The 27,109-nt window shown below is 36.3% G+C and overlaps 3 protein-coding genes and 1 pseudogene across 6 annotated transcripts; 1 reads left to right on the forward strand and 3 right to left on the reverse strand.

Moving 5' to 3' along the window:
* Positions 1 to 12: 12 nt before the first annotated feature.
* On the reverse strand, positions 13 to 1,809 carry LOC104742581 (ubiquitin-conjugating enzyme E2 20). The gene is made up of 6 exons (XM_010463598.3): positions 1,449 to 1,809; positions 1,028 to 1,055; positions 693 to 920; positions 542 to 605; positions 382 to 441; positions 13 to 262 (listed from the first exon to the last, which is right to left on the reverse strand). Exons 1-6 carry the CDS (start codon positions 1,562 to 1,564, stop codon positions 216 to 218), a joined length of 543 nt encoding a protein of 180 aa, XP_010461900.3. The 5' UTR covers positions 1,565 to 1,809; the 3' UTR covers positions 13 to 215.
* An 8,788-nt stretch (positions 1,810 to 10,597) lies between these two features.
* On the reverse strand, positions 10,598 to 14,350 carry LOC147928811 (uncharacterized; annotated as a pseudogene). Its single transcript, XR_015580212.1, has 4 exons — positions 12,248 to 14,350; positions 11,625 to 12,157; positions 11,453 to 11,552; positions 10,598 to 11,357 (listed from the first exon to the last, which is right to left on the reverse strand). The product of XR_015580212.1 is annotated as an uncharacterized LOC147928811 (transcript).
* Positions 14,351 to 15,764: 1,414 nt separating this feature from the next.
* Positions 15,765 to 23,922, reverse strand: LOC104742585 (vacuolar protein sorting-associated protein 53 A). Of its 2 annotated transcripts, XM_010463606.3 has the most exons (24): positions 23,697 to 23,922; positions 23,426 to 23,523; positions 23,109 to 23,203; positions 22,961 to 23,017; positions 22,747 to 22,897; positions 22,374 to 22,444; positions 22,053 to 22,177; positions 21,515 to 21,675; positions 21,277 to 21,418; positions 20,552 to 20,615; positions 20,141 to 20,326; positions 20,007 to 20,048; positions 19,604 to 19,708; positions 19,462 to 19,521; positions 18,952 to 19,029; positions 18,547 to 18,654; positions 18,411 to 18,476; positions 17,783 to 17,860; positions 17,579 to 17,712; positions 17,395 to 17,488; positions 17,172 to 17,249; positions 16,789 to 16,851; positions 16,417 to 16,581; positions 15,765 to 16,208 (listed from the first exon to the last, which is right to left on the reverse strand). In XM_010463606.3, exons 2-24 carry the CDS (start codon positions 23,472 to 23,474, stop codon positions 15,906 to 15,908), a joined length of 2,475 nt encoding a protein of 824 aa, XP_010461908.1. In that variant the 5' UTR covers positions 23,475 to 23,523; positions 23,697 to 23,922; the 3' UTR covers positions 15,765 to 15,905. The 2 variants fall into 2 exon arrangements, with proteins under 2 accessions (XP_010461908.1, XP_087341016.1); XM_087484890.1 differs by having other exon boundaries at positions 22,747 to 23,017; positions 23,697 to 23,836.
* On the forward strand, positions 23,920 to 27,067 carry LOC104742584 (pseudouridine-5'-phosphate glycosidase). Of its 2 annotated transcripts, XM_010463605.3 has the most exons (13): positions 23,920 to 24,181; positions 24,289 to 24,372; positions 24,463 to 24,556; positions 24,706 to 24,816; positions 25,075 to 25,157; positions 25,454 to 25,513; positions 25,604 to 25,664; positions 25,807 to 25,913; positions 25,998 to 26,075; positions 26,157 to 26,202; positions 26,298 to 26,418; positions 26,528 to 26,613; positions 26,782 to 27,067. In XM_010463605.3, the coding sequence occupies exons 2-13, from the start codon at positions 24,295 to 24,297 to the stop codon at positions 26,850 to 26,852; spliced, it is 996 nt and encodes a 331-aa protein (XP_010461907.2). In that variant the 5' UTR covers positions 23,920 to 24,181; positions 24,289 to 24,294; the 3' UTR covers positions 26,853 to 27,067. The 2 variants fall into 2 exon arrangements, with proteins under 2 accessions (XP_010461907.2, XP_087341017.1); XM_087484891.1 differs by lacking the exon at positions 25,075 to 25,157 and having other exon boundaries at positions 24,123 to 24,181.
* Positions 27,068 to 27,109: the final 42 nt, after the last annotated feature.

Here is a 27,109-nt window from a genome sequence, read left to right on the forward strand (position 1 = left end):
TTCTGATTAATCTATGAAAAACTCACTCGCCACATTCTGTCATTATTCGGCTCAAGTCAAAAAACTTAAGGTAAAGTTACAGATGAAACTGCTGATGTTCAGAAACAAAGAATAAAGCAAATGAATGACACAAAGTGTTTCTTCTGGAAAATCATTGTATGTGAAATCATCAAACGCAGTGGACGAGATTTATGAATCACAAGAGCTAGCAGAAATCATGCACTGGGAGGCTTGTAGAGCTTCTCAACCATCTTCCTATACTCTGCACAGTGATAACAAAAGAGACATAAGAAAGTCATAATGGAAGAACTCCAAAGAAACTCATTGAGACTCCAAAGACGTTTGATTTATAATGACTGTTATATCATTTGTTTTGTTCACCTTCTTGGTTACTCCAAAGTTGAGCTGCTTGAGTGTTCAATGGTGAGCTGATGTTAGGTTCTGACCACCAAAATGATGTAAAAGAAGAACACACTCAGATACAGGAAACGATAGCAAAAAAGGGTTTACAGGAAATCAAACATTATGCCCGATAGATTACCTCCCAGGAGGCTCTGAATCGACAATAGTATTGTCCTCACATCGTAAGCAGATGACCACTTATCCTGCAAATACGAAAATGCGGACTAAGTTTGGCACTTCTTCTCTAATGTCTGTGTAGAGCAAAGACACAAATGGAAAGTACATTTTACCTGAAGAATGTCTAAGCAGATATTGCCATAGACATCAACATTGGGGTGGAAGCAACATGTCTCGAACTTAACCTTTGGAGGTTTGAAAGGATAGTCATTGGAGAAAGAGAGTGAGAGTCTGTACTCAGTTCCTTCAAAAACTGTATCTTTGCTTCCTGTGATTGTCCCTTTCCAGCAAAATATGTTGTCTTCCTCTGGAAAAGCCGATATCCCCGGACCACCGCCCATCTGAAAGCAACCCCAAGTCAAGACCTTACGAGCAAATCTTAACTACAAAAACCAATTCACTATCTGTTTATTTTTATAGCACGAGAAAGAAAGATGATAGAACTCACCATCAAGCCCATCAATTCAGATTGCAGCCTGCGTTTAAAGCAAAGAAAACAAAAAAAAAAACGGATTAAGAATCTATGGGATATGATTAAAAACTGAATCTTTGTGACATATAAACTAAAGGGAAATGATAAGTTCTGACTGAAGATGAATACAAAGAACATCTTAACGGTTATGTTTTTTTCTCAGAGACATTCTAACAAACAGTTTGTATGCAAAGATATAGACTTATAGTAGAACTCTCCCACTTGGGATCCAGAAGTACATCAACCACAAGAATTTGGATATGGGTAATAGCTAAATACTAACAAACCATGAAAGGGATACGATAAACAAATACGAGGCAAAAGACGAAGGCGGTTAAAATGGAAATGGTGAATGTTGGAACTTGGAACAAGATCCCAAGGAAAAAGAAAAAAGTACCTTTTGAGAACTGATTGGCTGTCAACAGTTTTGGTCGGAGCCGCGGGTTGTTTCGAGCCATTAGACGCCGGAGGATCTGCCGGAGTGTTTCCCTGATACCCGTTTACGGCAGCCATCCCTTTAGCCTTTCTTCTTAATCAAATCGGAAAAAATGGAATCTTTTTAAACAGAAATCGAAACAGTCAAATTAGACACACTACTAGAGAAGAATCAGATTCAAGATTTTTTGAAGGAGGAGAGAAGAGGGAGAGAAAAAACAAAGATCCGAGGGTTGAGATGAGGTTTGGTTATAAAAGGATGTCTGATTGAGAGTAAAACGGCGTTGCTTTGTGCTTTAAATGGAAAGAAACAATTTGTTTTTGAAGGCGCTTGTAAGCTTTTGAAATTCGTTTATCCAACGGCTACTTTTTTTATTTATTTATTTTTATTATTATTTTTTTTTTAATTCTTAATCTGAAAGAAGAAACAATGTATTTCTTGTTGACAAATGCTATGCATATTCACATAAGGATATTAATTTCATTTAGCTACATTGTATTCAAATATAGTTTTATGTGTATTCTAATATATTATTTAAAGAAATAAATATTGTATTCAAATATAGTTTTATGAAACAAATAAAATCTGTTATCATACCAATGAGGCACTCTTTTAAAAGAAATATATATATATATATATATATATATATATATATATAATCTGTTATCATACCAATGTTTCTTATACAGTAATAAATAATACTAAGAATTCTTATTGTAAAATCAAAACCTTTTTAATCTTTTTTTGGCAAGGATCTTAAATGTAAATCCAAACAATATTCATTTATATGATTTTTACCTCTAAGCAACAAAAAAAAAAAAAAAACAAAAATCAAGGTTTTTTTTACGATTTGTGAGAGAGACGAGATGAGGCTCTTGTCTTTGGACTTTGAGGGTTGGTTATAAAACGACGACTGAGTGAGAGTAAAACGGCGTCGCTTTACGCTTTAAATAGAAAAAAAGGATTTGTTTTTGAACGGTGGATAAGCAAACAAGTGACGCTTGATAGCTATTGAAATTCATTTATCCAACGACTAGTTTATTTTTTCTCTGTTCCCTTTGTTAAAAAATTCTGAATCTGAAAGAAAAAGAAAACAATTAATTTTTGTTGACAAATGGAATGCATATTCACGTAAGGATAGTAAATTCATTTATACATTGTGTTCTAATATTTTGATTAAGGAAAGAAATATTGTATTCAAATATAATTTGTTATCATATATCAATGAGGCAAAAAAAAAAGAAAGATATTCCATGTAAAAAGAAGATATTTATTTTGTTTTTTTAATACAGTAATGAATAATACTAATAATTATTATTGTAACCCAATATATTTTTTAATAAAACAGAATCAAGGTTTTTAATATTCATATTTATCTCTATTTTCTAGTGAATTTGCATAAAATCACACATAAAAAATGATCCAACTTATTTTTTTTATTATATTCTTTATCTATTGTTTTTGAACTTTTAACTTTTTATTGTGTTGAAAAATAATCTTGTAACACATTGCAGTATTGCATTGATCATGAAATAAAAGATTATGAATAATCTATTACAAACTGAAGAGGTTCCTTCCATTTGGCTCATTTGACCTGATCTTGTACTTTGTTGACAAAAAAAAAAGAGAAAAAAAAAACTGAAGAGGTTACTTTTTTATTATTAAAGAACCTGGTTACAGTCAAGTACAATGAAAATAACCAAGTCAAGGAAATTATGCATCTTATATTTTAAGGCTTTTGAGGAATTTAAAATTTAATAAATTACACATTAATACTCGGTAAAATAATAATCACTATAAATCAATAAATTAATAAATGACATAATTCAATAAGATAATAAGATAATAATTTTTTTGGAAAATTTATGTAAAGAAAAAAGTACTTTTTGAGAACTGATTGGCTGTCAACAGTCTTGGTCGGAGCCGCGGGTTGTTTTGATCCATTAGACGTCGGAGGATCCGCCGGAGTGTTTCCCTGATACCCGTTTACGGCAGTCATCACTTTCGCCTTTCGTCAAGACCGAAATCGAAAAAGATCGAATTTTTTTAAACAGAAATCGAAACAGTCGAATTAGACACACTACTAGAGAAGAATCAGATTCAAGATTTATCGAAAGTAGAAGAAGAAGGAGGAGAGAAAACAAAGATTCCTTCTTCTTCCTTCCGATTTGTGACTTGTGAGAGAGATGAGATGAGCCTCTCTTGAGGGTTGGTTATAAAACGACGTCTGGGTGAGAGTAAAACGGCGTCGCTTTGCGCTTTAAATGGAAAGAAAGGATTTGTTTTTGAACGTTAGATAAGCAAACAAGCTGCGCTTGCAAGCTTTTGAAATTCGTTTATCCAACAGCTACTTTACTTTTTTTTTTGTTTCCTTTTTTTTTTTTTAATTCTGAATCTGAAAGAAAAAAAAAACAATTAATTTTTGTTGACAAATGCAAAGCATATTCCACATAAGGATATTGAATTCAATTAGATACATTTTATTCTAATATATTGTTTAAAGAAATAAATATTGTATTCAAATGTAGTTTTATGTGTATTCTAATATATTGTTTAAAGAAAATAAATATTGTATTCAAACATAGTTTATGAAACATATATGAAAGAGTAGCTATTAGTACAGAAACTAAATCAAGAATTAACACAGGGGTTTTCTCAAAACAACCTTTTGATTAATAGAAAGTATGATTTGATTAATAGAAAGTATGTTTACAACTCTTTCTTTTAAAACTATTTTCTATTCTCTCAATCTTGAGTTCTTGGATCACAAACTTGATCAAGAACCTCTCTAAAAACCCCACAGCCTTCTTTGAATCTCTAAGCTATTTTTCTTAAGCTTAAGATTCAATTGCTAAGAATTCTCAAACTCTAAATCCCTGCTTCTACCCTGAGACCAAGACACCCTATTTATACTAATCAGGGTGTGCCATACAACATGCTTTTTTCTATTCTATTTAACAAGAATTGACAGTTTCCTTGTTCTTTGAGGAATAGGAAATTGTCTATCTTCTCTAATTTTCCTTTTTCCCTTTGTAAAGACACACACACTTCAAGCTTCTAGACTTTTTTTCCTAGCTTTCTGCTCTTGTAATCTTCTATTACTTCTTGTCCTACTTGTACCTAGTACAACGATTGTGTCATATGTTTGCATCTTCAAAATATAATCTGTTATCATGCCAATGGCAACGAGGCACTCTTTAAATATTCCGTGTAAAACGAAGATATTTATTTTGTTTCTTATACATCAACAGATAATCTCTACTATAAAAGTTGGCTAACTCTCTCCATTTGAGTGACACGTCAGCAGTGTAGAGAGTGCCACCTGTCTATCATCATTAAAAGCAAACAAACATAAACTAAAAGGAATATGAAACATCTTATGTCTTTATATATATACCAAAAACAGTTTCAATATTCACATAAGAGATTTGAATGTATCGTTTTAGGCGTTACAATTTTGTCAATAGTTTGAAGAGTTCCAGTAATAATCGAGATATTTCTTAATATTGTAAAAAAATTCATGAAAGTTTGTCCCAAAAGAAATTTTTTATATATGATGAAGATTGGGGTTTTCTTCACTATCAAATGGAAGATAATTGAATTAAATTGTAGAATGTTAGTTAAAAAAATACAGAAACAAAGAGGAAGGGGGTTTTCATATTCTAATATTTAGAAGTTGTCAAAAAGAAAATTAAATGACATTATTATAAAAAAAAAAGTTAGAGTTATATTCAAGAAATAGAAGAGCTAACATAAAAAGAAAATGTCTATCATAATTATATCTATTAAAGAGTTAGCCAAGCTGCAATTCTTGATAAATGAGAAAATATTAGTGTTTCATATTATATAATTGAGAAGCTTAATTATGAAGTTATCTAAACACTTAAGCTTCTTTTGAATGAATGTAAATTTTATTCAATTAAAAACCTCTTTGTTACAAAATATGCATACTTAGATCAAGCTTTCATTTGAAATATTTCTTTAGAAGTTTTAAACAAGAATTATAGAATGTTTAAATCTCTCAAAACAAAGTTGTTCATGCATGTATCTAATAATCTAATTACAAAATGAGAAAACCTATTTGAAGTATTAAAAAAAATCAATGTCAAAAATATATTTTTCATGATTTCAACAATTAAAAGAAACAAAAAGTAAATAAAAAATAATAAATTAGTAGCACAATTGTTTAAAAAACGGTAAGCCATAAGCATGTGCTATACGCGGGTATTCATCTAGTACTAATAATAATTATTGTAAAACCAAAATCTTTTTAATCTTTTCTTGCTGAGGATCTAAAATGTAAATCCAAACAATATTCATTTATATGATTTTTACCTTTAAGAAAAAAAATCAAGGTTTTTAATCTTCATATTTATCTAAAGTGAATTAGCATAAAATCACACATAACAAATGATCCAACATTCCAACCTATTTTAACTTTTTTCTTGTTTTAGAAAATAATCTTGTAGCACATTGCAGTATTGCATTATTGATCAATATATAAAAGATTAGGAATACTCATATTACAAACTAAAGATGTTACTTTTTTATTTTTGAAGAACCCCGGTTGCAGTCAAGTACAGTGAGATTAACCAAGCCGGGGAAATTATGCATCTTAAACTTTTAAGGCTTTTGAGGAATTTGTAATTTAACAAATTACACCACACACTAAACAATCAAAGAGGAGATGATGATGGGTAGGATGCACTCAAAAGGAGAGACTATATATTAGGAAATATACATACTAAAAAGATCAACAGTGGAGCTTAACACTACAAGAAAACAGTCGATTTGCGATGGAAGAATACATCGCAAATCCCTCGCAAATCGACAATAACAAGGGATTTGCGAGACACGCACGTTCCTCGCAAATTGTGTCTCGTAAAATGGGTAACATCGCAAATTTTGCGAGGAACATTATTCCTCGCAAATCACAAGCAAATTGCGAGGGATTACCTTCCTCGCGGATTTAACGCATATTGCGAGGGATTGTTTTTCTCGCAAACGACACGCAATTTGCGAGGGATTACTTTCCTCGAGGATGTAACGCATATTGCAAGGGATTTGGTTCTCGCAACTGTCAAGCAATTTGCGACGAATTTGTTTCTAGCAAATATGTTGCAAGTTTGCCATAGTACATTCCTCGCACATTGTTGTGCATAAATTAAAAAAAAAAAACAGAATTGATATTTAATTTAAATCATTATGTTTGATATTTTGTTGTGAATTTAAAATTGAGAAACAAAATTCTAAATAAAATAAAAAAACAGAATTGAAAATCGAGAAATAAAATTCTAAATAAAATAAAACATTAATATTACAAAAAGAAGTTGTGTTTTAGTTTTTCCCTCACAGGGGATATAGTCAGCGAAAAAAAAATTTTTAAAAGGATTGAGAGAGAGAGGTCATGTTTCTGGTCCCAGTTTGGCTACCAGTTGCTCCTGTTTCACCGGTGTTGCCATCTGGGTTGGTGTCATCTGGGATAGTGCCCTCTGGATTGGTGCCTTCTGGGTTGGTGCCTTCTGGGTTGGTAGCTTGTTGGTTTCGGAACTTGGCAGCAAACTCAGGATCTTTTTCTGCGAGGTAGTCGAAGTATGCATCGTTTCTGGGTTTGGATAAACTCCTCAGCTGCAGCAAGTTTCTGAGCCAATATAACCAGATCATTAGCTGGAGACGGAGGTGGTGGACCGCTACTGGTAGAGGACGCTTCAAACTGCAGCGAACCAACCCCAAAAATCCTGTTTTTCTTCTTCGGAGCAACCTAACAACAAAACAACAAACAAAATCGCGAGTTATCACATACAAAACAATCGAAGATATCACAAAACAATTGCAAGTTATGACATACAAAATAATCACAAGTTATAACATACAAAACCATCAAAGATATCACATACACAAGAATCACAAATTATCACAAACAAAACAATGGCAACAGTTCAACCATAGAGTATTTAAAACCAACAGTTCAAAACAATGATAACAGTTCAAACAAAACAATCGCAAGATATCACAAAATCATTAGAAATACAATCATTAGTAAACTTAACAACAGAGTTCAACCATCAGTTCAACATAGAGTATTTAAAAAACCAACAGAACTACAAATTTAAAACTTACCTCAGTGTAAATTTTGTTTTTGATATGAATGGGCACCCCACCAGAAGCAAAACTCTCTCCATTATCCCATGTACACAACTCAGATTCCAACTCTTGAATCTTGGACGACACCTCATTGAACACGGACTCGGACTTGCCATCAGTAAATGAGCCATCCGGTTTTTGATGAGTGTCTTCTAAGATTCGTAGGAAATCCGGAGTTAGCTCACCAGTGATCTCAGACTTGAAAAAAAAAGACATTGATTAGTTAACAAATAAAAGAGTTCAGAAGGCATAATTATAAGAAAAAAAAACTTAACAAACTTACATGCTATTGAGCCCTTGCTTTAAAGGACATTTGGCCTGAACGGTGCTTGTATATTCCGGTGCCATCCGGATCATGATAGCGAGCATTCCGACTGTGGTTGCTCTTGATTTCTGATTTTGGATCAAGCCAATACCAAACAAGACCAGCCCATACTTGAGGATCAATCTACCGTGGCTTTGCCTCATCACCTTTAAGCTTCCACTTTAACTTCCACCGTGCCACTTGATCACACATCCTGTCCTTCAACTTGTCCTCAAACTCTTGCCTCACTCTATCGTTTATGCAACGGTCTCAATTGTATATTTGCTTGGAAAAAAGGATTAGTCTATATTTAATTAAGGCAAAGAAAACATTGTAAATAGCAAACAAAGAGACTTGACTTACCGCAAATGTTTCATACCAACGGTCTACCACTGCAGTCGACGTCTGTGTCCAATTGGCATGGGGCTCTTTCAAATCTCTTTCAAATATGCTTCGAACAGTAGCCGCAACAGAGGAGTCTTGGTCAAACCTTCAAGAGAAATACATCTTTCAGAATCCATACAAATACAACTTTTTAATTATATTATCAAATTAAAAACATAAAAATAACTTACCACAGAGTTCCTGGAGGTCGGCGAGGATCTAGTTAGCTCGTCCAGGACTATCAAGTAACTCCTCCAAAGTCAGGTTGTTGAGACGTTGGGACATGACTGTAGAGGAGGAATGCGCGGGTTGAGATGCAGTAAGGTCATAGTTTGGCGCATTGCCACCATGCGAATGAGATGGTGAAGGCGTATTAGAAGGAGGCATCACAGGCAGGGGTTGCGAGGTTGCACGGCGATTATTGTGAGAACCAGGGTTTGTGTTGTTAGAACCGGAGGGACCGCGACGATTAGAAGCAGTGGGAGAGGTTAAACCTTGATCCGTCAGGAATCTTGTGTAATCGTTGCCTCCAAACATCTATAACAAAAAAAATTGAAATCAAAATTAGTAACTAATAAAAGTGGTATTATCAGTAACATGCATGATCAAAATCGAAATCAAAATCGAAATTAAAAACAAATTAGGGTTTACAAACGAAATTAGGGTTTATACAAAACAAAATCAAAATCAAATACAAAAGAAAACAAAATGAGATTAGGGTTTGTAAAAACGAAATCATAAACAAAATTAAATCGAGATTAGGTTTCTACAAAACGAAATCAAAACCAAATACAAAACGAAATCATAATTGGATTAGATTAGGGTTTATACCTTTCAGACTGCGATTGAAGAAGAAGATCGGAAGACGAGAGATTAGGGTTTGCGATTGAAGAAGATCGGAAGACGAGAGAAGCAGATCGGAAGAGGAAGAAGACTAGGGTTTGATCGGAGGAAGAACCAGATCGGAAGAGGAAGAAGACTAGGGGGTTTGATCGGAGGAGGAAGAACCAGATCGGAAGAGGAAGAAGATAGTTTGATCGGGGGAGGAAGAACCAGATCGGAAGAGGAAGAAGATGGTTTGATCGGAGGAGGAAGAACAAGATTAGGTTTTGTTGGCGACTGGTTTGAGCTTCGCTCAAACTCGATTGAGTTTGTATATATAAACTTTTTGGAACCTCGCAAAATTTGCGAGGGATTACCTATGCAGCCTCGCAACTCTGTCGCACTTATTAAACATTGCGAGAGATTTGCGAGGCTACTCGTGTTTAGGGTTTACTAATTGCGAGGTATTAACTAGGACAACTCGCAAATACATAAATATTGCGAGGGATAAGCTAGACTCCAGTTGTGTGTAGGGTTTACTAATAGCGAGGGATTAACTAGGACTCCTCGCAAATCCCTTGCAAATACTTAAATATTGTGAGGGATAAGCTAGACTCCAGTTGTGTGTAGGGTTTACTAATTGCGAGGGATTAACTAGGACTCCTCGCAAATCCCTCGCAAATACTTAAATATTGTGAGGGATAAGCTAGACTCCAGTTGTGTGTAGGGTGTACGATTTGCGAGGGATTAACTAGGACTCCTCGCAAATCCCTCGCAAATACTTAAATCTTTTTTGAAAAAAAACAAGAAAACCACAATTGCTCAATCAAATTCATCTTCTTAACTACTAGAAATTCCATTAGAATCTTCTTCATCATCAAACAATTCAAATTCTTTTAATTCAAGCTCTTCTTCAAATACATCATCAACATCTTCTACTTTAGGGTTTAGTGGATCATCATGTTAGGGTTGATGATCAAGTTGTGTTGCAACTTGAAATATGTTAAAATTTCCATTGCAAACATATCAATAGAACATGTTATCCACATTGATACACAAAAATCCATTGCAATGTGCAAAAGCTGGGTTTGAGCATTTAGTGTTTAGGGTATATAATTTGCGAGGGAGTAACGATGTATTTGCGAGAACTGGCAATATTTCCTTGCTAGTCACTCGCAAATCACTAGCAAATCAATCGCAAATCCCTCGCAATGTTTAAATGTTCAGGGTATAGTCGTAAGTCCCTCGCAAATAATGTTTAGGGTATAGGCTTTTGCGAGGGACTTACGACGACCTTGCGAGACCTTGCAAATCACTAGCAAACCAATCGCAAATCCCTCGCAATGTTTAAATGTTCAGGGTATAGTCGTAAGTCCCTCGCAAATAATGTTTAGGGTATAGGCTTTTTCGAGGGACTTACGACAACCTTGCGAGACCTTGAGCATTCACTCGCAAATCCATCGCAAATTGATAAATCTTTTTTTTTTTAAACAACAAAAAACTACAATTGGTCAATCAGATTCATTTTCTGAACTACTAGAAATTACATTATCATCATTAGAATCTTCTCCATCATCAGACTCTTCGAATTCGTCTAATTCACCCTCTTCTTCAGAAACATCATCAACATCTTTAACTTGCCTGTTTTGTGGATCAATGTGGATAACATCTTCTGTTGACATGTTTGGAATAGAAATTTCACCGATCCTTTCTTGTTACAACACGACTTGATCATCAACTAACCCGATTATACGGCCTCGAGGATTAACTTTAATGACTGAGAACCACATTTCACGTCTTGGCCTGAAACGAGGATAGGGCAGAAAGCTCACTTGTTGTGCTTGTGATGCTAGGATGAAATGATCAAATTTGGGGTATGATCTGTTCGCATTCACATCGACAACTACCCAATTATTTACCCGCATGCCTCGGGCCGATGGATCGTACCAGTTACACTTGAAAAGTACGCATCTCAGATTCAAAAGGCCTAGATAATCAACTTCTAATGTTTGTTGCAAAACGCCATAGAAATCGCTATCACCAGCTTGTACATAGATTCCATAATTTGTTGTAGCTTTGCGACTTCCGTGTGCGTACGTATGAAAAGTATAACCGCGAGTAAAGTACATCAACGCAGTAGTGATCTTCGCTCTTGGTTCTTGAACGAGCTCATGCAACCAAAGAGGCAAGGGTTCATTTCCACATCCATTCTGAACCTATATAAACAAATAAGATATTTAGATCATAAGTTTATTTAAATTTTAATCTATAATACATATATAGTTTAAATTTATTTCATATATATACTTACATAGTATTTTAACCAATTAGCGAAATCCCGTTCTTTGTAAGCCTCATAGTCAGATTCTTCTAAATTAGAATATGCTTCACAAATCTGCATTTCAAAAAGTCTAAAAAAATAGAGATTTGGAAGTTCGTTATCTTAGAAAATAAAATTAATTTTAGTTTTTAAAAAAGAATACCTTTCAAAAGGTTGAACAAAATCTAGATTCCTCAAGATGTAATTGTGAGCTGCTCAACAATAGCTATGATCTTCCCACCAAACTTCCTTTAACTTTCCAGCAAGTCTTCCTATCTGAGCAAAGATATCTGGAACATCAAGAACATTATATGTAGGTGCAACGCCTCCGTCATCATATCGTCTAGTACGTGTTTTCTTGGTTCTCACGGTGGAGCTAAAGTAGTATGATGTGAAGTGAGACGTTTCCTCAGTTAAACTCCCGGCGACTATCGACCCCTCAACTCTAGCAAGATTTTTGGCCTTAAAGAGTTTTCATAAACCGCTCAAAAGGATACATCCAGCGAAATTGCACTGGCCCACCAAGATAAGCTTCATGTGGTAAATGGATTGGAAGATGTTCCATCACGTCAGAAAAAGCAGGGGGAAAGATTTTCTCCAAGTTACAAATTAACACTGGAATATTATCTCGTAACTGCTCGATGCCATCACTAGTCAATGTTCTAGTGCATAAGTCCCGGAAAAAAACTCTGATACCTACAAACCAATGTATAATTAATTCATGGGTGAATTATTTAAATAAGTATATATATCAATATATAAATATATCATTATATACTTATATACCTGCAATAGCTTCATGAACGTGTGTTGGCAAGAGCTCAAGAAATAGAAATGGTAGTAGCCGTTGCATGAAGACATGACAATCGTGGCTCTTCATACCTGAAAATTTTTGGCCTTGCTATACACATCTTGAAAATTTTGAGACAAATCCATCCGGAAACTTCACTTCAGATTTAATTCACTCGAACAACACCTTCTTAGCCTCTGCTGACAATCGAAATTGGGGTAATGGTAATTTCCCCTCTCTTGTAAGATGTAAATCGATCCTTGCACATATTTCCGCCAAATCCCATAGATCTCCTGCTATCTTTTGTTTTACCCTGCACATTCAGAAGCGTAACGATGAAATTATCGAAAAAGTTTTTCTCGATGTGCATCACGTCAAGGTTGTGCCGCAATAGATCTTTCCAATATGGAAGCTCCCAAAAAATACTCTGCTTGTGCCAATTGTGAGCGCTTCCATATCCATCTGGCATGTTTTCTGGTGTGTGATAGTTACCCCCACGTTTACATGTTTCTTGAGCGCCATAGTAATCAATATGCTCAAACAAATCATTTCCAGAGACATAAGTTGGTGGAGGAACACGCACAACCTTGTTCTTTCTAAACAACTTCTTGTTCTTCCGGTATGGATGATGCAAGGGAAGAAACCGACGATGACAATCAAACCAACAAGGTTTTCGCCCATACTTTAAATGAAATGCATCAGTACGATCCATACAATAAGGACATGATAATCTCTCGTGTGTTGTCCACCCAGATAACATTCCGTACGCAGGGAAGTCACTAATCGTCCACATTAGCACTGCCCGCATATTGAAATTCTGTTTTCGCGACGAATCAAACGTCTGAACACCTTCATACCACAATTCATGAATTAGAGGTTGCAAGAAGATATCTAGAGCTTGCTTCGGATGCTTTGGACCTGGTACCAAAATACTCAAGAACAGAAATTCGCTTTGCATACACATATCTGGAGGAAGATTGTATGGCGTCAATATAATAGGCCATAAAGAATATTGCCTCCCTGACATACCAAATGGACTAAAATCATCTGTACATAACCCAAGATAAACATTCCTACACTCTTGAGCAAAGTCAGGATATACCGATTGAAAATGTTTCCACGCCTTTGCATCAGATGGGTGTGTAATTTCTCCTTCTTGAGTAGAATTTTCTGCATGCCATCTCATTGCCGCTGCAGTCCGTTTTGATTGGTATAGGCGTTTCAATCTATCAACAATAGGCAAGTACCACATACGTTTATATGGTGCTCGCGTCCTTCCTTGAGTAGGCTGATATCTCGGCTTCCAGCAAAACCGACATTCCTGCAACTTAGCATCATCTTTCCAAAAAATCATGCAATAGTCAACGCACACATCAATCATTTCATATGGTAATCCAAGACTCGCAACCAACTTATGTATTTCATAGTAGTTCTCAGCCGAGACATTATCAGCTGGCAAATACTCTTTAATGAGTTCAGCCCAAGAATCCATGCAATTCTCACTTAAGTTAATATTAGCTTTAATTGTCATCATCCTAGATGCCAATGATATCTTAGAATGCCCTTCTCTACATCCATCGTAGATAGGTTGATTTGCAGCATCTAACATAGCATAAAAACGTTGTGCATCTACGTTGGGTTCTTCTGTATTATTCTCAGGAAATGCAGCAGTAGTTTCATGAAATGCATCATTAACCATATCATGAAATCTATTTTCCTCATAATACCCATAAAAATCAAATTGATCAGATTCTTGATGCCCATAATTACTAGGTTGATCAACAGCATAATTCATACTACTACTTCCAACATTACTGCTACAACCCTCTCCATGACGAAACCATACATAGTAATTTGGCATAAATCCTCTATTATAAAGATGCTTCTTCACTAGATTAAATTCCAAATAATTATCGTTGAAGCAGACATGGACAAAATATGGTACCGTTTTGATGAGCAAATTCTTGGTTTGTCGCCTGGTACATGAAAGCGCGCAACCCATCACAAAACTCTTTCGTCACATCACCGGTCTCCGGATCTCTGTGATTGTACATCCACCGTCGCAATGTGTATATCTCATGCTGCCCCTCTCCAAACATTATTATGGAATTTAAAAGTTTTTAGGCCTTTTTTTTGTAGCCTTTTTTTTCTTTCACAAGATTTTTTTGGGTAGTAAGTGTTTTTGTTGGAAGTGTTTTGTGTTGTGGTTTTCATGGATCATGAATTTGCTATTTATAGGCTTACTAAAAAAAACTGTTATGGATTTGCTAGGGAAATTTGCAAGAGATTTGCGAGGGATATATAAAAATTTTATTTACTTGCAAGGGATTTGCGAGGCTTTTACTGTTTTGCCGACAAAACAGTTACACTCGAGGAAAACGTGGCTGCCGACATCATCGTCCCTTGCAACTCCCTCGCAAATTTGCTACGGAATACGTCATCGCTAATCTGTCGCAATATTGCGAGGGAGTTGCGAGGTTTTTGCGAGGAATATTCGTGGACTCGCAAAACTGTATTAACTCTCTTGCAAATTTGCGAGGGATTTTGCCGTTGCAAATTTTGCGAGGGAATTGCAAGTGCCCTCGTGTGTCTAGCAAATTACTCGCAAAGCCGTCGCAAATTTGCGAGGGCGTAATGCCATCATAAATTTTCGAGGGCGTAATGCCGTCGCAGATTTCCGTCGCAAATCGACTGTTTTCTTGTAGTGTAATCACTCGTGAAACTCTTGCATAGACGACAGGACACATTCTTATGCAGTTGTGCATTTTTTCAAATGTCATCAACCGAACCGGTTATGTGTTTTTCGTGTTAAGGTCTGCTTTCAAAAAATTTCTTGTTAAATGTGTTCCTCTCATGGTTCTGCAGATCATGGGGATCGTGGAGGTAGATGCAGTTGTCCCGTACCTAACTGTGAACTATTTTCTACGTTTCAAGACACGGTTAGGTTGTAATGCTACAATGAGGCACCCACAGTAGAACAGATCCGAGGTTTAGCGGAAGAGATAAAGTTGCTCAACGAAAAACACTTCTTCCCGAAAGTGAAGAGGAGGTGAAGAAGCTGGATGCGATGCTAGAAGAGTGGGAGAAGCAGTTTAATTGTATGAAAGAATTAATTTTGCATCTTGATCATATGCGTTGAACCCAAAAGTGATATATGTTCCATAACTTTTCTTGTATCCCTCTGTAGCTGTATAGGTTATTTATAACTTTCTTGTATAATACCCTTAAACGGTGGAGTCACTTAAACAAACTGGTTTTGTGGAGTGTTATGCAATGATCTGATCTCAAAAAGCGGTATCATGAGTTGCTTTTAACATCTGATTACAAACTGGTGTGCCAATTTTCCAATCACTAGCCGACACATCTGCAGAACATGCTTTCATGTTTTAGTCTCTAGCCGACACGTGTGCAATGTTATTTGATTTCTGGTACTCAGCTGATTAGTAATCCTGTGGTGGTTGATGAACTAATTCAAACAAATCGGAGCCAAGATAATAAACAAGAGGCAAAAGATGAATGTGAAATTTGTGTACATGGATATATTGTGGATTTAAATGTTTGATTTGTCAGACTCATAATGGTCTGATAAGTTTTTCTGAGTACAAGAACCAAAAATGAAAAAAACCAAAAAACAAAGGGTCGAAAAGAACTAAATCATGCGTTGAAGAGTCTTCTCAGAGGTCCATCTTTGCGGTCTTTGGCAGCTTCAGTAAGAGCGATGAACTTCTTGAAGCCAGTGCTTGCAGCTCCTCTGCCAAGCGCAGCTGCTCTAGTTAACACATCCTCACTGTTTGCTATGAACCCAGCGGCTGTAGCCTGATTAGTGATTGCCAGTTGTGGTGCAGGTGGGGTTGGCATAGGTTGTGGCATTGCCGCTGCAACTGACGGCTGTGTGAATCCTGGGCCATGCTTGTTGAAATCATCAAGTATACTCTGCTGATCAGCTTTCTTAAGACCCTGCATCAAAGGCCAGAACAAGTTTCAGCATATTTTTAAGGCCCCTATAGTTTGAGATAGAGAGAAAGAACTAATGCTGTTGGGAGAGAACAATACTTAGCCCCACGATCTAAACAGTCGCTCTAGAATACTGTTGCGAACCAGACTCGAGTCTCAGGCCAGTTCGTTTTAAAATGAGAGAAAATGGGTTAAGACATGTCAAAATCACCTTAAGTTCCAAGATGCGTTGAAACTCCATGGGTGTTCCTTCCGGAAACAGTGCACGATAAGTGTCTGCCACTGAATCTATTGGGGATAGTATGACCTTAAGGAGTGCTTCAGCTCTGCTCATTTCACGGCTCACAAATTTGGAATAGCTGGCTGCAGTTGAAGTCTGCAATGATATTATTAAAAGATATGTCAAAACTAAAAAAGTTTGCTATATGCGTTTTCTCTGACACCGGATATATGACCGAAACAAGAATATCCAAAGGGTTTAGGCATCAGGTATTCTACTTTTGCGCAGAAGATACCCAGTAATAAGTCACACTGAGATAACAGAAATGACAAAAATGACATAAATTGGTAGTGATGAGCTAACCTGTCTGGCAAGGGAAGGAATCTCTAGCAGAATCGTCTTTACGGCTTGCGTATCTAGTAACATCTGTGAAACCAAAAGATAATTCTTATTCGAACTCTAAAACAAACTAAAAACCAAGGGCTCAGAAACATAACATCGCATGAACACTCCGATCATAATAATACAAGTTCAGGAAATTACTAAACATCGACAAAAGAAAAAAGTGTGAACGATAAGGCGATATAACCAGACTGAGTTTGGCTCTAGTCATTCGATACACATAAACTAGGTACAAAAATTTCTTCACACTGACATCATTCTAGGCAATTCACTAGTTGACTGTTAGAGAAATCACAACAGAGAGAATCAGAGGTATCCAAGAAACATAGACCATGCAAGCTAACCTGTTGAGCTCCAGTTTCGGATAGTTGCTTGCATCTGAAAATATTAGCATAGAACCGTGGTCCTAGGGATGATGCGAGCTGCACAAAGTTATACAGGGTAGCATGAAAATTTTGTAAGGACCTGCTCAAGGCTTGACCCCATTTCATGCGGGTCCAAATTTGCACAAGACCACAACCATCAGATCATGAAGGCACTCAAATCATACACACTCTTTACAATTACCTTGTCGAGGAAAAACTGGAAGTAAACTGGTGTTAGAAGTTTCCCGAGGACAGGAATGCTGCTGCTAAGGATTGTATTTATTCCATTCACGTACCTATACGAAGATGCAAATGCATGTTGTTAACGCTTGGTCATATGGGCATCAAAAACAATATAAGCTTTTAACACCCCAGTTGGATCTTACAAAGACTGGTCACCCACGCTCTCGAGTGTGCTCCATAGAACACGTGTCATCGCTGCCATTTCTGTGTCAAATTTAGTCTCAAGTCCAAGGACCAGTGTTACCAATGCTTTCGTTATGACAGCTGAAAATTCATCCTACACAGCAGCACAGCTTAAGAACAATCCTAAATAGGGAAAACTATTAAGTCCTTCATGTTATCAATACCTGGACCTCTGACATGTCTACACCATCAGCATAATGTGGGTCAATAATTTCTGAGACGTTTTCTGCCAGTTCACCAGACTGCAATACAAATAGCAAATAGTCCTTGTGAAGTACCGCATTGCTGTTCACTTAATCAAAACTTTAAGATAGAGTCCTACATACACCGACACACATCTTGTATCCCGGAACAACATAACAGCTTGCATTAAATTGTTTAATACTGAAGCAACAGATACTATATTTGAAAAAGTACCACATGTGTGACACAAATATATAAGAAAAATTGCAAAAACCTTTCACAACTACGCTGGAATTGGTAAAACCAAGAAATTTGGAGGTGTAAGATATGAAGTTCATTGCTTAAAATGCTTTGGAGGAAGATCACATCACAAACACATTGAGAAAGTAACTAGACCCATGGAAGTTTCTTGGAACTTGATGCAAAGATTAACAATGTCAAAACTGGTTTTTCTATGACTATCCTCAAAAGAAGATTAGGACCATATGATACAACCCCATTGACCCGTCGCAACAGGATACACACAGGTATCAACATATATGTTGCATGCTGAGGGTGCCAAAAGTGAGAAAGGCAAGAAAACAGAATAATAGGGAAGAACAAGCTTACTGTTTTGTGGCAATACTCAGCAGAATTAACTATGTAGCATATCACCTTTTCATCTCTCTCCGAGACCTGCACAGAGGAAATAAATAGGTAAAAACTACATCAAAAAGTACACATAAGAACCAGGAAGAAGGCCCACCTTTATCTGTCCATCCATTCCTGTGGCTGCGGCAACGATACCAGTGCCTCCTTTTGGGAGCTTACCAAATAGCTTTGTAGCATAGGCCTTCAGAACTCGTTGAAAGACCTGTAGAGAGGAGACCATTTCAAAAATAAACTCAGATCTCCAACCACCTTATTTAAGACCGTGAAGTAGAACATTTAAATTGGCCAGCAAACATCATTAAAGACAGCATGTGTATGCCCTTCCCTTGTAGGAACCTAGGTGGCTAGAAAAGCTGAGTCAATTAAAAAGGTTTCTCCAAATAAAATTCTAAAACCCCCAAACAAAGCTGGTTCTTACCCTAAGACATTGCTCGACTTCACAGTACAATTCTATGATATATATATTGAAACCCCATATCAAGCATAATGAAAAATGTACCTTGAACAAATTGAATAAAGTCTGGTTCGTACTGAGAGTATTACAACGTTTCAAGCTCTTCTTTATATTGGAAAATAGCTGCAAACAAGGCATTTCAAATGATTACCAACGATAAGCTATAACGTGACAGATATAGCTTGTATATGAATGTTATGAAGTTGTCACTAGTTTATCCAGTGACATTGATAGGTCACTATGCACGGACAATACTTTTCGAAATTCATCTTGAGTATAATATCCTGTCTAACACGAATACTTTTTCTACTACTACAACATACAACACCCGGACATAATCCAAATTTCTATCCAGCTCAGTGGGTATGACCAAGTTATAGGTTCAATGTATCAAGTAGAGAGTTATTCTACACACCTATATAAAGAAGCCAATTACCCCTGCCAATTAATACCTAGTGGATGTCTTAATCATTTAATCCACTGAATAAGGATGTAAATATCTGTAAAACGTTAAAACTATTTACCCTTCTACAAGAAACTTGCCTAGGTACTCACCTGTGTGCTGCTAGATAAAACATTATTTTGACTTCCATCCTCAATATCCCATGTTTCCTCCTGACAGAACGAATACAAAACTAAGATAACTTCACAACCGTTGGAACAAAATAATCTCGTGAAGCCAAAAAAATTATATTACCTGAACAATTTTCTCCAGGTCATCCATAAGTGTCTTCTCTTCCAACTCAATATATGGAGTTAAATGAGGTTCAAAGCAGGAAGAGATCATTCCACGGAAGTTAAACTGCGAATTCAAGTAACTAGTGAGTAAATAAATACTGCAAATGATAGGATGGCACAAGTAGATTACATATCATTTCAGACTCCAGGTATGTAAGGTCAAGTGGGATGATGAAAGTCTAAGAATCTCAGTAGACCCTTAAATGGGGATGCCATGCAAGATATTATTACTATCTTCTAGAAATGTAATATTGTGCCTATAAACTGTTAAGAGTGAAGCAACTGCCACTTGCTCTCTAAGGGATTCCAGAATTACTATAGATAAGACATCAACCAACAAGATCAGGAGGTAGGGAATATACCCCAGCGCCAGTAACAGATAAGTCGTTGTTTCCGGTCTTTTCCTGTTGAAGACATTATCACAATAAAAAGTGTAAGCGTTAAATACAATTACTAGAGTGTGTTCCATAATATAGAATAAGAACATAGAATATACATTCTCCTCGGATTCTTGATTAGCAGCAAACTTCTTTTCATATTTCTTGCGGATTTTGGATATATTCTGACTATTATCTTCCCATGTACCAATTTCTTCAATGTCATCTTCAATATCTTTAGTAGGAACACCACCACCAAATTTCTTTTCAAGTTCTTTTTCGAACTCTACTGTCCTTTGTAGTGCCTAACAATTCAATGACATCAAACTTTAATAGAGGCCTGAAACGTTCCACCAGATAATCAACGTAACAGGATTTGATGATAGTGAAAAGGAGGAACAGTGTAAGATAGTTCATAATAATTATATATTTCCTTCAGACGCCCTTATGTCCATCTGATCAATGTAATAAAATATTTATGTAAGCAAAGCTTGCATATGCAATTATTGATCTAAGAGAGTATGCCTGACCAGAAGCAATATCGCTACAACAGGCTTCTCTTTCATATTGACCAGAATAGATTCTACTTGCTTCCTGAAAAATTGATGGGAAAACAGGATAGTTAGGTGACAAGGCTGCATATTATTGTTAAAAATTAACACAGTTACCACTGCGACTTAAACTTTCATAGAGAAGTGACTACAAACCAATCAAAATTACAAACTAAAAAAAAGGTATCCTCTTACTTTGACACAGAAGTTAAAAATGAACAAGAAAGATTCGGCACTAATAAAGCTACCTTTACTTACTAAAATATTTACTCATATAAGATTTTCTCCCTCACATCAAAATGAAACAAATTTCATTTAACTTTCTTGTTTGATTCAACAAAACCATGCTTTAGAAAATAGATATTATATACCATGCATCTATTGTGATCTCTAAAAATTTACAGTTTATAAAAGCTTTTAAAATTTTCACTAACAACAGAACTTTTAAGGTTTTGCACATCAAAAATTATCTTCCTTCTCAAATTTTATACTATTCCCGCACCAGGTAGGAGTGTTATGTAGCGATGTCAAACAATAAAAGTGTGGGTCAATTATCTAGTTATCAAGTTCAGAAGAGTAGGGGTATTATGTAGCCCAGTCCCGAAGTTATTGAAGACTCTAAGAAGAAAAGATAAAGAATCTTTGAGTGAAATATGATGAACTGGGAAGGAAAAAATGTTCATCGCCAACTCTAGAGGTAATACCTTGTTTGTTTGCAGAACTGGATGCATAATCTATAAGGTACATGCCAAGAAGCAGGAAAAATCTTCCAAATTTCTTCATTTGTTCGGATTCGACGCTTAATCCAAGCATATCTCCGCTCTGTTTTATCCAACTTTGCCAATTCTGCCAACAAATAAAACCTCTTAGAAACTAAATTAAAGATAAAATAAACATGCACTTTCAGTGCCAGTTATACGTAAGGAATTAAGTACAACATACCAGCTCCTTCAAAAATTTGTTCATATGAGGTGAGCTCCCTGCTGCAGAAGTTGTTTACCAACTCTTCCCTCACAGATGGCTCCAGAGCATCAACAACCAAGCAAGAATCAGATAGCTGCTGTAGCAAATTTGTGCCCTCTGTCTCTTTGCCAGTGCCTAAACTGAGATAACAACAGTAGATATTTTTGGTAAATGTAGGTTTTCGGCATCTAATAATTTCTGATAAGCATCTTATAACAAACTTGGGTTTTCTGCGAAGATGAAGCAGCATATAACCTAAATCATGCAGGCACTATTTTAGCAAGAGAAGAGCCAACAAGCATGAAACCACAATTTTGACACTAAAGAGCAAAATTCATCACCTGATACACCTAAGTTCTATAGGGGAAAAAAATCGATGCAAGCAGTAATCTTATTGAGACTGACGATAGAGGCATTAAGCAAAGGAGCATCAATCACTAGCATCTGCGGACCTCTTTTGGCTGGCCACTGACTTATTTTAGTATGTAAAATATGATCGAATCACTAAAGGCATTACCTGGAAAAATCAGAAAATACATGGGACCTCAGGATTTGCTTTATATTATTAAGCTTTTCTCTGAGCTCCGTGATTTTAGGAACATCCCTGTATCCTTCGAAGTGATTATTTAACTGGTTTACGGCCTAAAATATATCATAGAATTAGAATCTTAAGAATATAATCAGAAAATACAAAGAATCGTCTTCTAGTACATCCAACAAGGTAGCCTAACGCTAAATAATGACAAAGAGCTCCGACGGTGAACATAAAGCCAAAGCAAATGAACTACAATCTAACTGAACCAACGAAAGCAAAAGATTTTCGAATAGCAAAAAGTACCTCCAGCTGTGCAGCTGCCTCTTTGTATTGTCTTTTTGACGCCATCACCTGAAGCTGTTCCACAGCAGAAACTGCCATAGCATAGTAGCGAATTTCAATAATGAGCTAATGAATAGTGCACTTGATCAACTTAAGCTACGCACAGGGCATATCTTGGTTTACCATATAAAGATGACATAAAATCCACAAAATAGGTTATCCAGTAACATCATGTCACTTATCTGATGTTGCCTACCTTGGAACTCCTAATTATATAAGCCCTGTTTTAATTATATTCACTACACTTGGGCTATTGTTCTGATTTCAGGATACCATGACCAGATATGGGTAAAACGAATGAACTAATTAACAGAGCAAATGATTGCTAACTAACCTAACATTGTGAGGCGATGAAGAGCAGTGATTGTGGTGGTTATGTTCTTCTTTGCAAAATCTAACTTCTTAATGTCACGGCATATTTCTTGAACCATTGCTTCACTTTGCTCAGCTTTGGATTTTATCTCTTGTATCTTATGAGAGAGTTCCTGTGTTAAATAGAAAATAAGATCAAACGAAAACACTACATATCGTAACAGTGAGAAACTAACCTCCACAGCACGTGTAGCATCAGCAAGATCCTCTTTAGCTTTAGTTCCCGAATTACTCTGAAGTACAATTGCCAGTCCAAGAATAAGATTGCGAAAAATGAGCCTACAGCATAACTATTGCGTAAACGTAGAAAAAATAAAAGGTCACCTGTTGACGAACAGCAGAGAGTATGCTAGCATCAACACGCCGAATCTCACCCTGAATCTTTTGCATAAGTGGCTCAACGCCAGATAGTGATGCCTCTGTCAAAAGAAAAAACACATTTGAAACTCATGGTAAAAGCAGTCACAATACATATGCATATACCTAATCAGCAGCTGAACTACAAAGTCATGATTACAGAAGCAAGAAAAATTCAACAGTTTCATAAATACTTGGGATTTTACTATGAACAACTCTAAAACCATATACAAAGGATATGATCGTTCTGCTAATGTTTTCATGAAGAAAAGTACAAAAATCACCTGTTGGGAACATCTGGTTGATATACTCTAAAGCACTCGATTTATCCATGGCTTGTAAATTTATGTGACAAAACCAAAATCACTCGAAATGTGAAGATCTGCAAAACAGATGATCAGGGACACTTTTATTAACACGAATGTGAGACCATAGCCTCTGAAATTAAGCTGTTTATCTAAAATGTCACAGCGATCGATTCGACGCAACTATTAGATCAATCGGGAACAATTAGGGATTTCCGATTGTTTAAAAGTGAAAACTGAAGAAGCTTACGAGTTTGAAGGAGAGAGAAAGAACGGTGGCGATGACTGCCGGCGACTGAGATCGGATCGGTCCTTCGTTGTCTGCCCAACGGACCCAAACACTCAGTTGGTTCAAGTAGAGAGATCTCTATCTTTGCTCTCAAGTTCAATTATAAACCGGACCGGTTTGAGATTATTATATACTGTACTGGTAGCCGATGTATTAAACCAAAACGCTTCCTCAAACCCGGTTCACCCGACTTGTTTCGTCAACATCGGACTCCATAGATAGAGAGATACCTGAAGTGAAGATATATATACAAATCTTCCATTTCGTGCCTATACATACAGTATTTTGCTCTTACTGATTCTGTTCTGATTTGCTTGGGTAATTTTTCAACTCAGAAGAGTTCTTTCTTGTTCGTTATTTTCAATTGTTTTGACTGTAAGAATTAGACAAGAACACAAAAAGGCGCCTTTTTGTTGTATCAAGATTAGCTCTTTGATCCTCTAGAGGTGCTTCCTTACTGTAATTTCCAGCTTTTCACATGCTTCTTCTGAAACATTTGACCCGAAAGTTTTGTCATTTCTGATCGTTGGCTTTCAAAAACTGCATTTTTCAGGGAGAAATGGCTTCTTCTTCGTCTGCTCAATCAAGAATCTCGAATCTCCAGAATCATCTTTCACCTCTTGAGGCAAACACCAAGGTTTCTGTGTAAAACGATCCAGCTCTCTTTTGAATTTCGAGGCTTTTTCCAATCTTTATTTGCTCTCTCTTACAATTGGTTTTGAAGCAGCTCAGGAGTCTGGTTAAGATATCTCCACAAGTATCTGAAGCCTTATCCAATGGGCGCGCTGTGGTCGCACTTGAGTCAACCATAATCTCCCATGGTTATTTGCTCTTCCTAGTTCTGTCAATAGTTCAAACTTGTTTGAATTGCATTCTGTGGAATTTGATTAAATTTAGTTTCAAAACATAAGCGTATATTCTTGGATCTTGGTCTGATTTCAGTTGTTTATCTTTACCTGTTTGTTTTTAGGGATGCCTTACCCTCAAAATCTGCAAACAGCAAAACAGGTGGAGTCAATTGTGAGAGAAAATGGAGCTATCCCTGCAACTATAGCTATCCTGAATGGAGTACCTTGCATAGGTGAGTTGATACTGTTGGATCATAATGTTTGACCGTCTAAGCTTTGGAGTTATCGAACAAACTAATCTCCTAGTCAACTTTAGCGGTGTTTAGAACATCTTTTCTTTGGCAGTTTACATATCCTGCAACACAATTTTGGTTTCAAGATCTTAGATCACGAATGTAGATCTCTTTTCGTAAAGGATCAAAAACCAGTAGTTTGTTTTGATTTTTGTACGTTTTTTCTCTTCCTTATAGATGCTAACATGTAGTTAGCAGGTCTGAACGAAGAAGAATTAGAACGTCTTGCATCTCTGGGAAAAAATGTCCAAAAGACAGCAGGCAGAGACATACCACATGTTGTGAGTCACTTCTGGTGGCTTTTAGTTTTTACTATCTGCACCATCATTATATTCATCAGTACAAGCGGAAAACAAGAAAACTAGTATATTCTCCAGTTTAACATTTGTTTACATACTCTAGTCATGGAAAAATATCCTATCAGTTCAGAATATCAAATTGCATCAGTTTATTCAACTTACTGCTCTATAAACTAGCTTTTATATATAGACAAACACGTTATATACTTTTCCGCATCTCTGTCAATCAATGCATGGACTGTTTTGTTCTTCCATAATGCCTAAATGTTTTCCGGCAGGTGGCTACAAGAGGAAACGGTGCAACTACAGTCTCTGCAACGTTGTTTTTCGCTTCTATGGTAATTGGATTTGTTCCTGTGAGGATTTTTGATATTTCTATAGTAGTTTTGGGATTCATTGCATTTCAGAGGAATTTTTGGTTGTTGCAGGTTGGCATCCAAGTTTTTGTGACGGGCGGGATAGGAGGTGTGCATAGGCATGCTAACCATAGTAAGTTTCATACCCACTTTGTACTTCTATTTCAATTTTTCTAGTTACACGGTTAGAAACTCTGTTGTGATGATGGTGTTGAGTATACTTTTGAAGCCAATATGTGCCTGGCATGCTCTGCTATAATGTGTTTGTAATGCAGCTATGGACATATCATCTGATCTTACTGCACTTGGAAGAACCCCTATAGCAGTGATATCAGCAGGCGTTAAATCAATACTTGATATTCCAAAGACTCTTGAATATTTGGTATGTAATCCGTGGTCGAGGCATATTTAATAGTCAACAGTTAAGAGTTTAGTTTTTCACAAGAGCTATTCGTTGACAATGCAGGAAACTCAAGAGGTGTTTGTTGCTGCATACAAGAGCGATGAGTTTCCAGCATTTTTCACAGAAAAAAGCGGCTGTAAGGTGAAAATTTGTACCACTAAAATTAATCAATTGCTGAACTTTAGACATTTAGTTGTGACGTGGGTATATTAACTTCTGTAGGCACCTTCCCGTGTAGATAGCCCTGAAGAATGTGCTCGAGTAATAGGCAAGTGTAGTCTTTGTCTCCAAATTTCCTTCTTAGAGTATTTATGCGTTTTGACTTTTGAGCCCTTGTCACATTGAGAAAACCGCTTTTTCCAGATGCAAACATGAAGCTGAACCGTCAGGCAGGGATTCTATTTGCTGTTCCAATTCCGAAACAGCATTCAGCCGCCGGAAATCTTATCGAATCAGCAACACAGCGTGCTCTTACTGAAGCAAGGTCTTTTAAAGAAATGAAAATCTTTTATAAATGCTGCATCAGAAAACTTCAAGGGATTTGCTTCTTTTTCTAATTTTATCGTCGTAAATCTGAATTTGGTGTTGTCCAGGGAACAAAACGTTACTGGAAATGCAGAAACTCCGTTCTTACTTGCACGGGTTAATGAATTAACTGGAGGCACTTCACTTGCCGCAAGTATCCTTTGTCTATAAGTTCTCTTAATCTTTAACACTCAACCAATCTTTTGCTGTCTAATTACTTTAAGTAGTTTCAGAAATTTATAATAGTATCGAAAATCCCAAACCCTTACATACAGCATTGTCTCAAGATTGTATGTCTTGAATCCCTTGACTCAGTTTCCAGACATTGTGCTTGTGAAAAACAATGCCCTTATTGGTTCACAGATTGCAGTAGCCCTTTCTCAGCTGATGTGAGCTTCCTTATCAATCTCGAGCTCAAGCTCAAGCTCAGATTCAAGACTTATCGAAGATGTTTTGGATTGGTAGCTATTAAGTGTTTTTATTTTGGTTATCAAAGATTTTTTCTTTAGCTCAAGAAACTCTTTAACCTATTTTCACATGTTATATATCTTGTGGAGCCTGGTTTGTCTCCTTGTCTAACTTCCCTTAAATATTAAACTATTTAAATATCTTAATCTTACAAAGGATCTCAAGGAAAGATCTGAGAGAAG

The sequence above is a fragment of the Camelina sativa genome, chromosome 14, assembly GCF_030686135.1.
Source record: "Camelina sativa cultivar CO46 ecotype springtype chromosome 14, ASM3068613v1".
NCBI classification, from domain to species: Eukaryota; Viridiplantae; Streptophyta; class Magnoliopsida; order Brassicales; family Brassicaceae; genus Camelina; species Camelina sativa.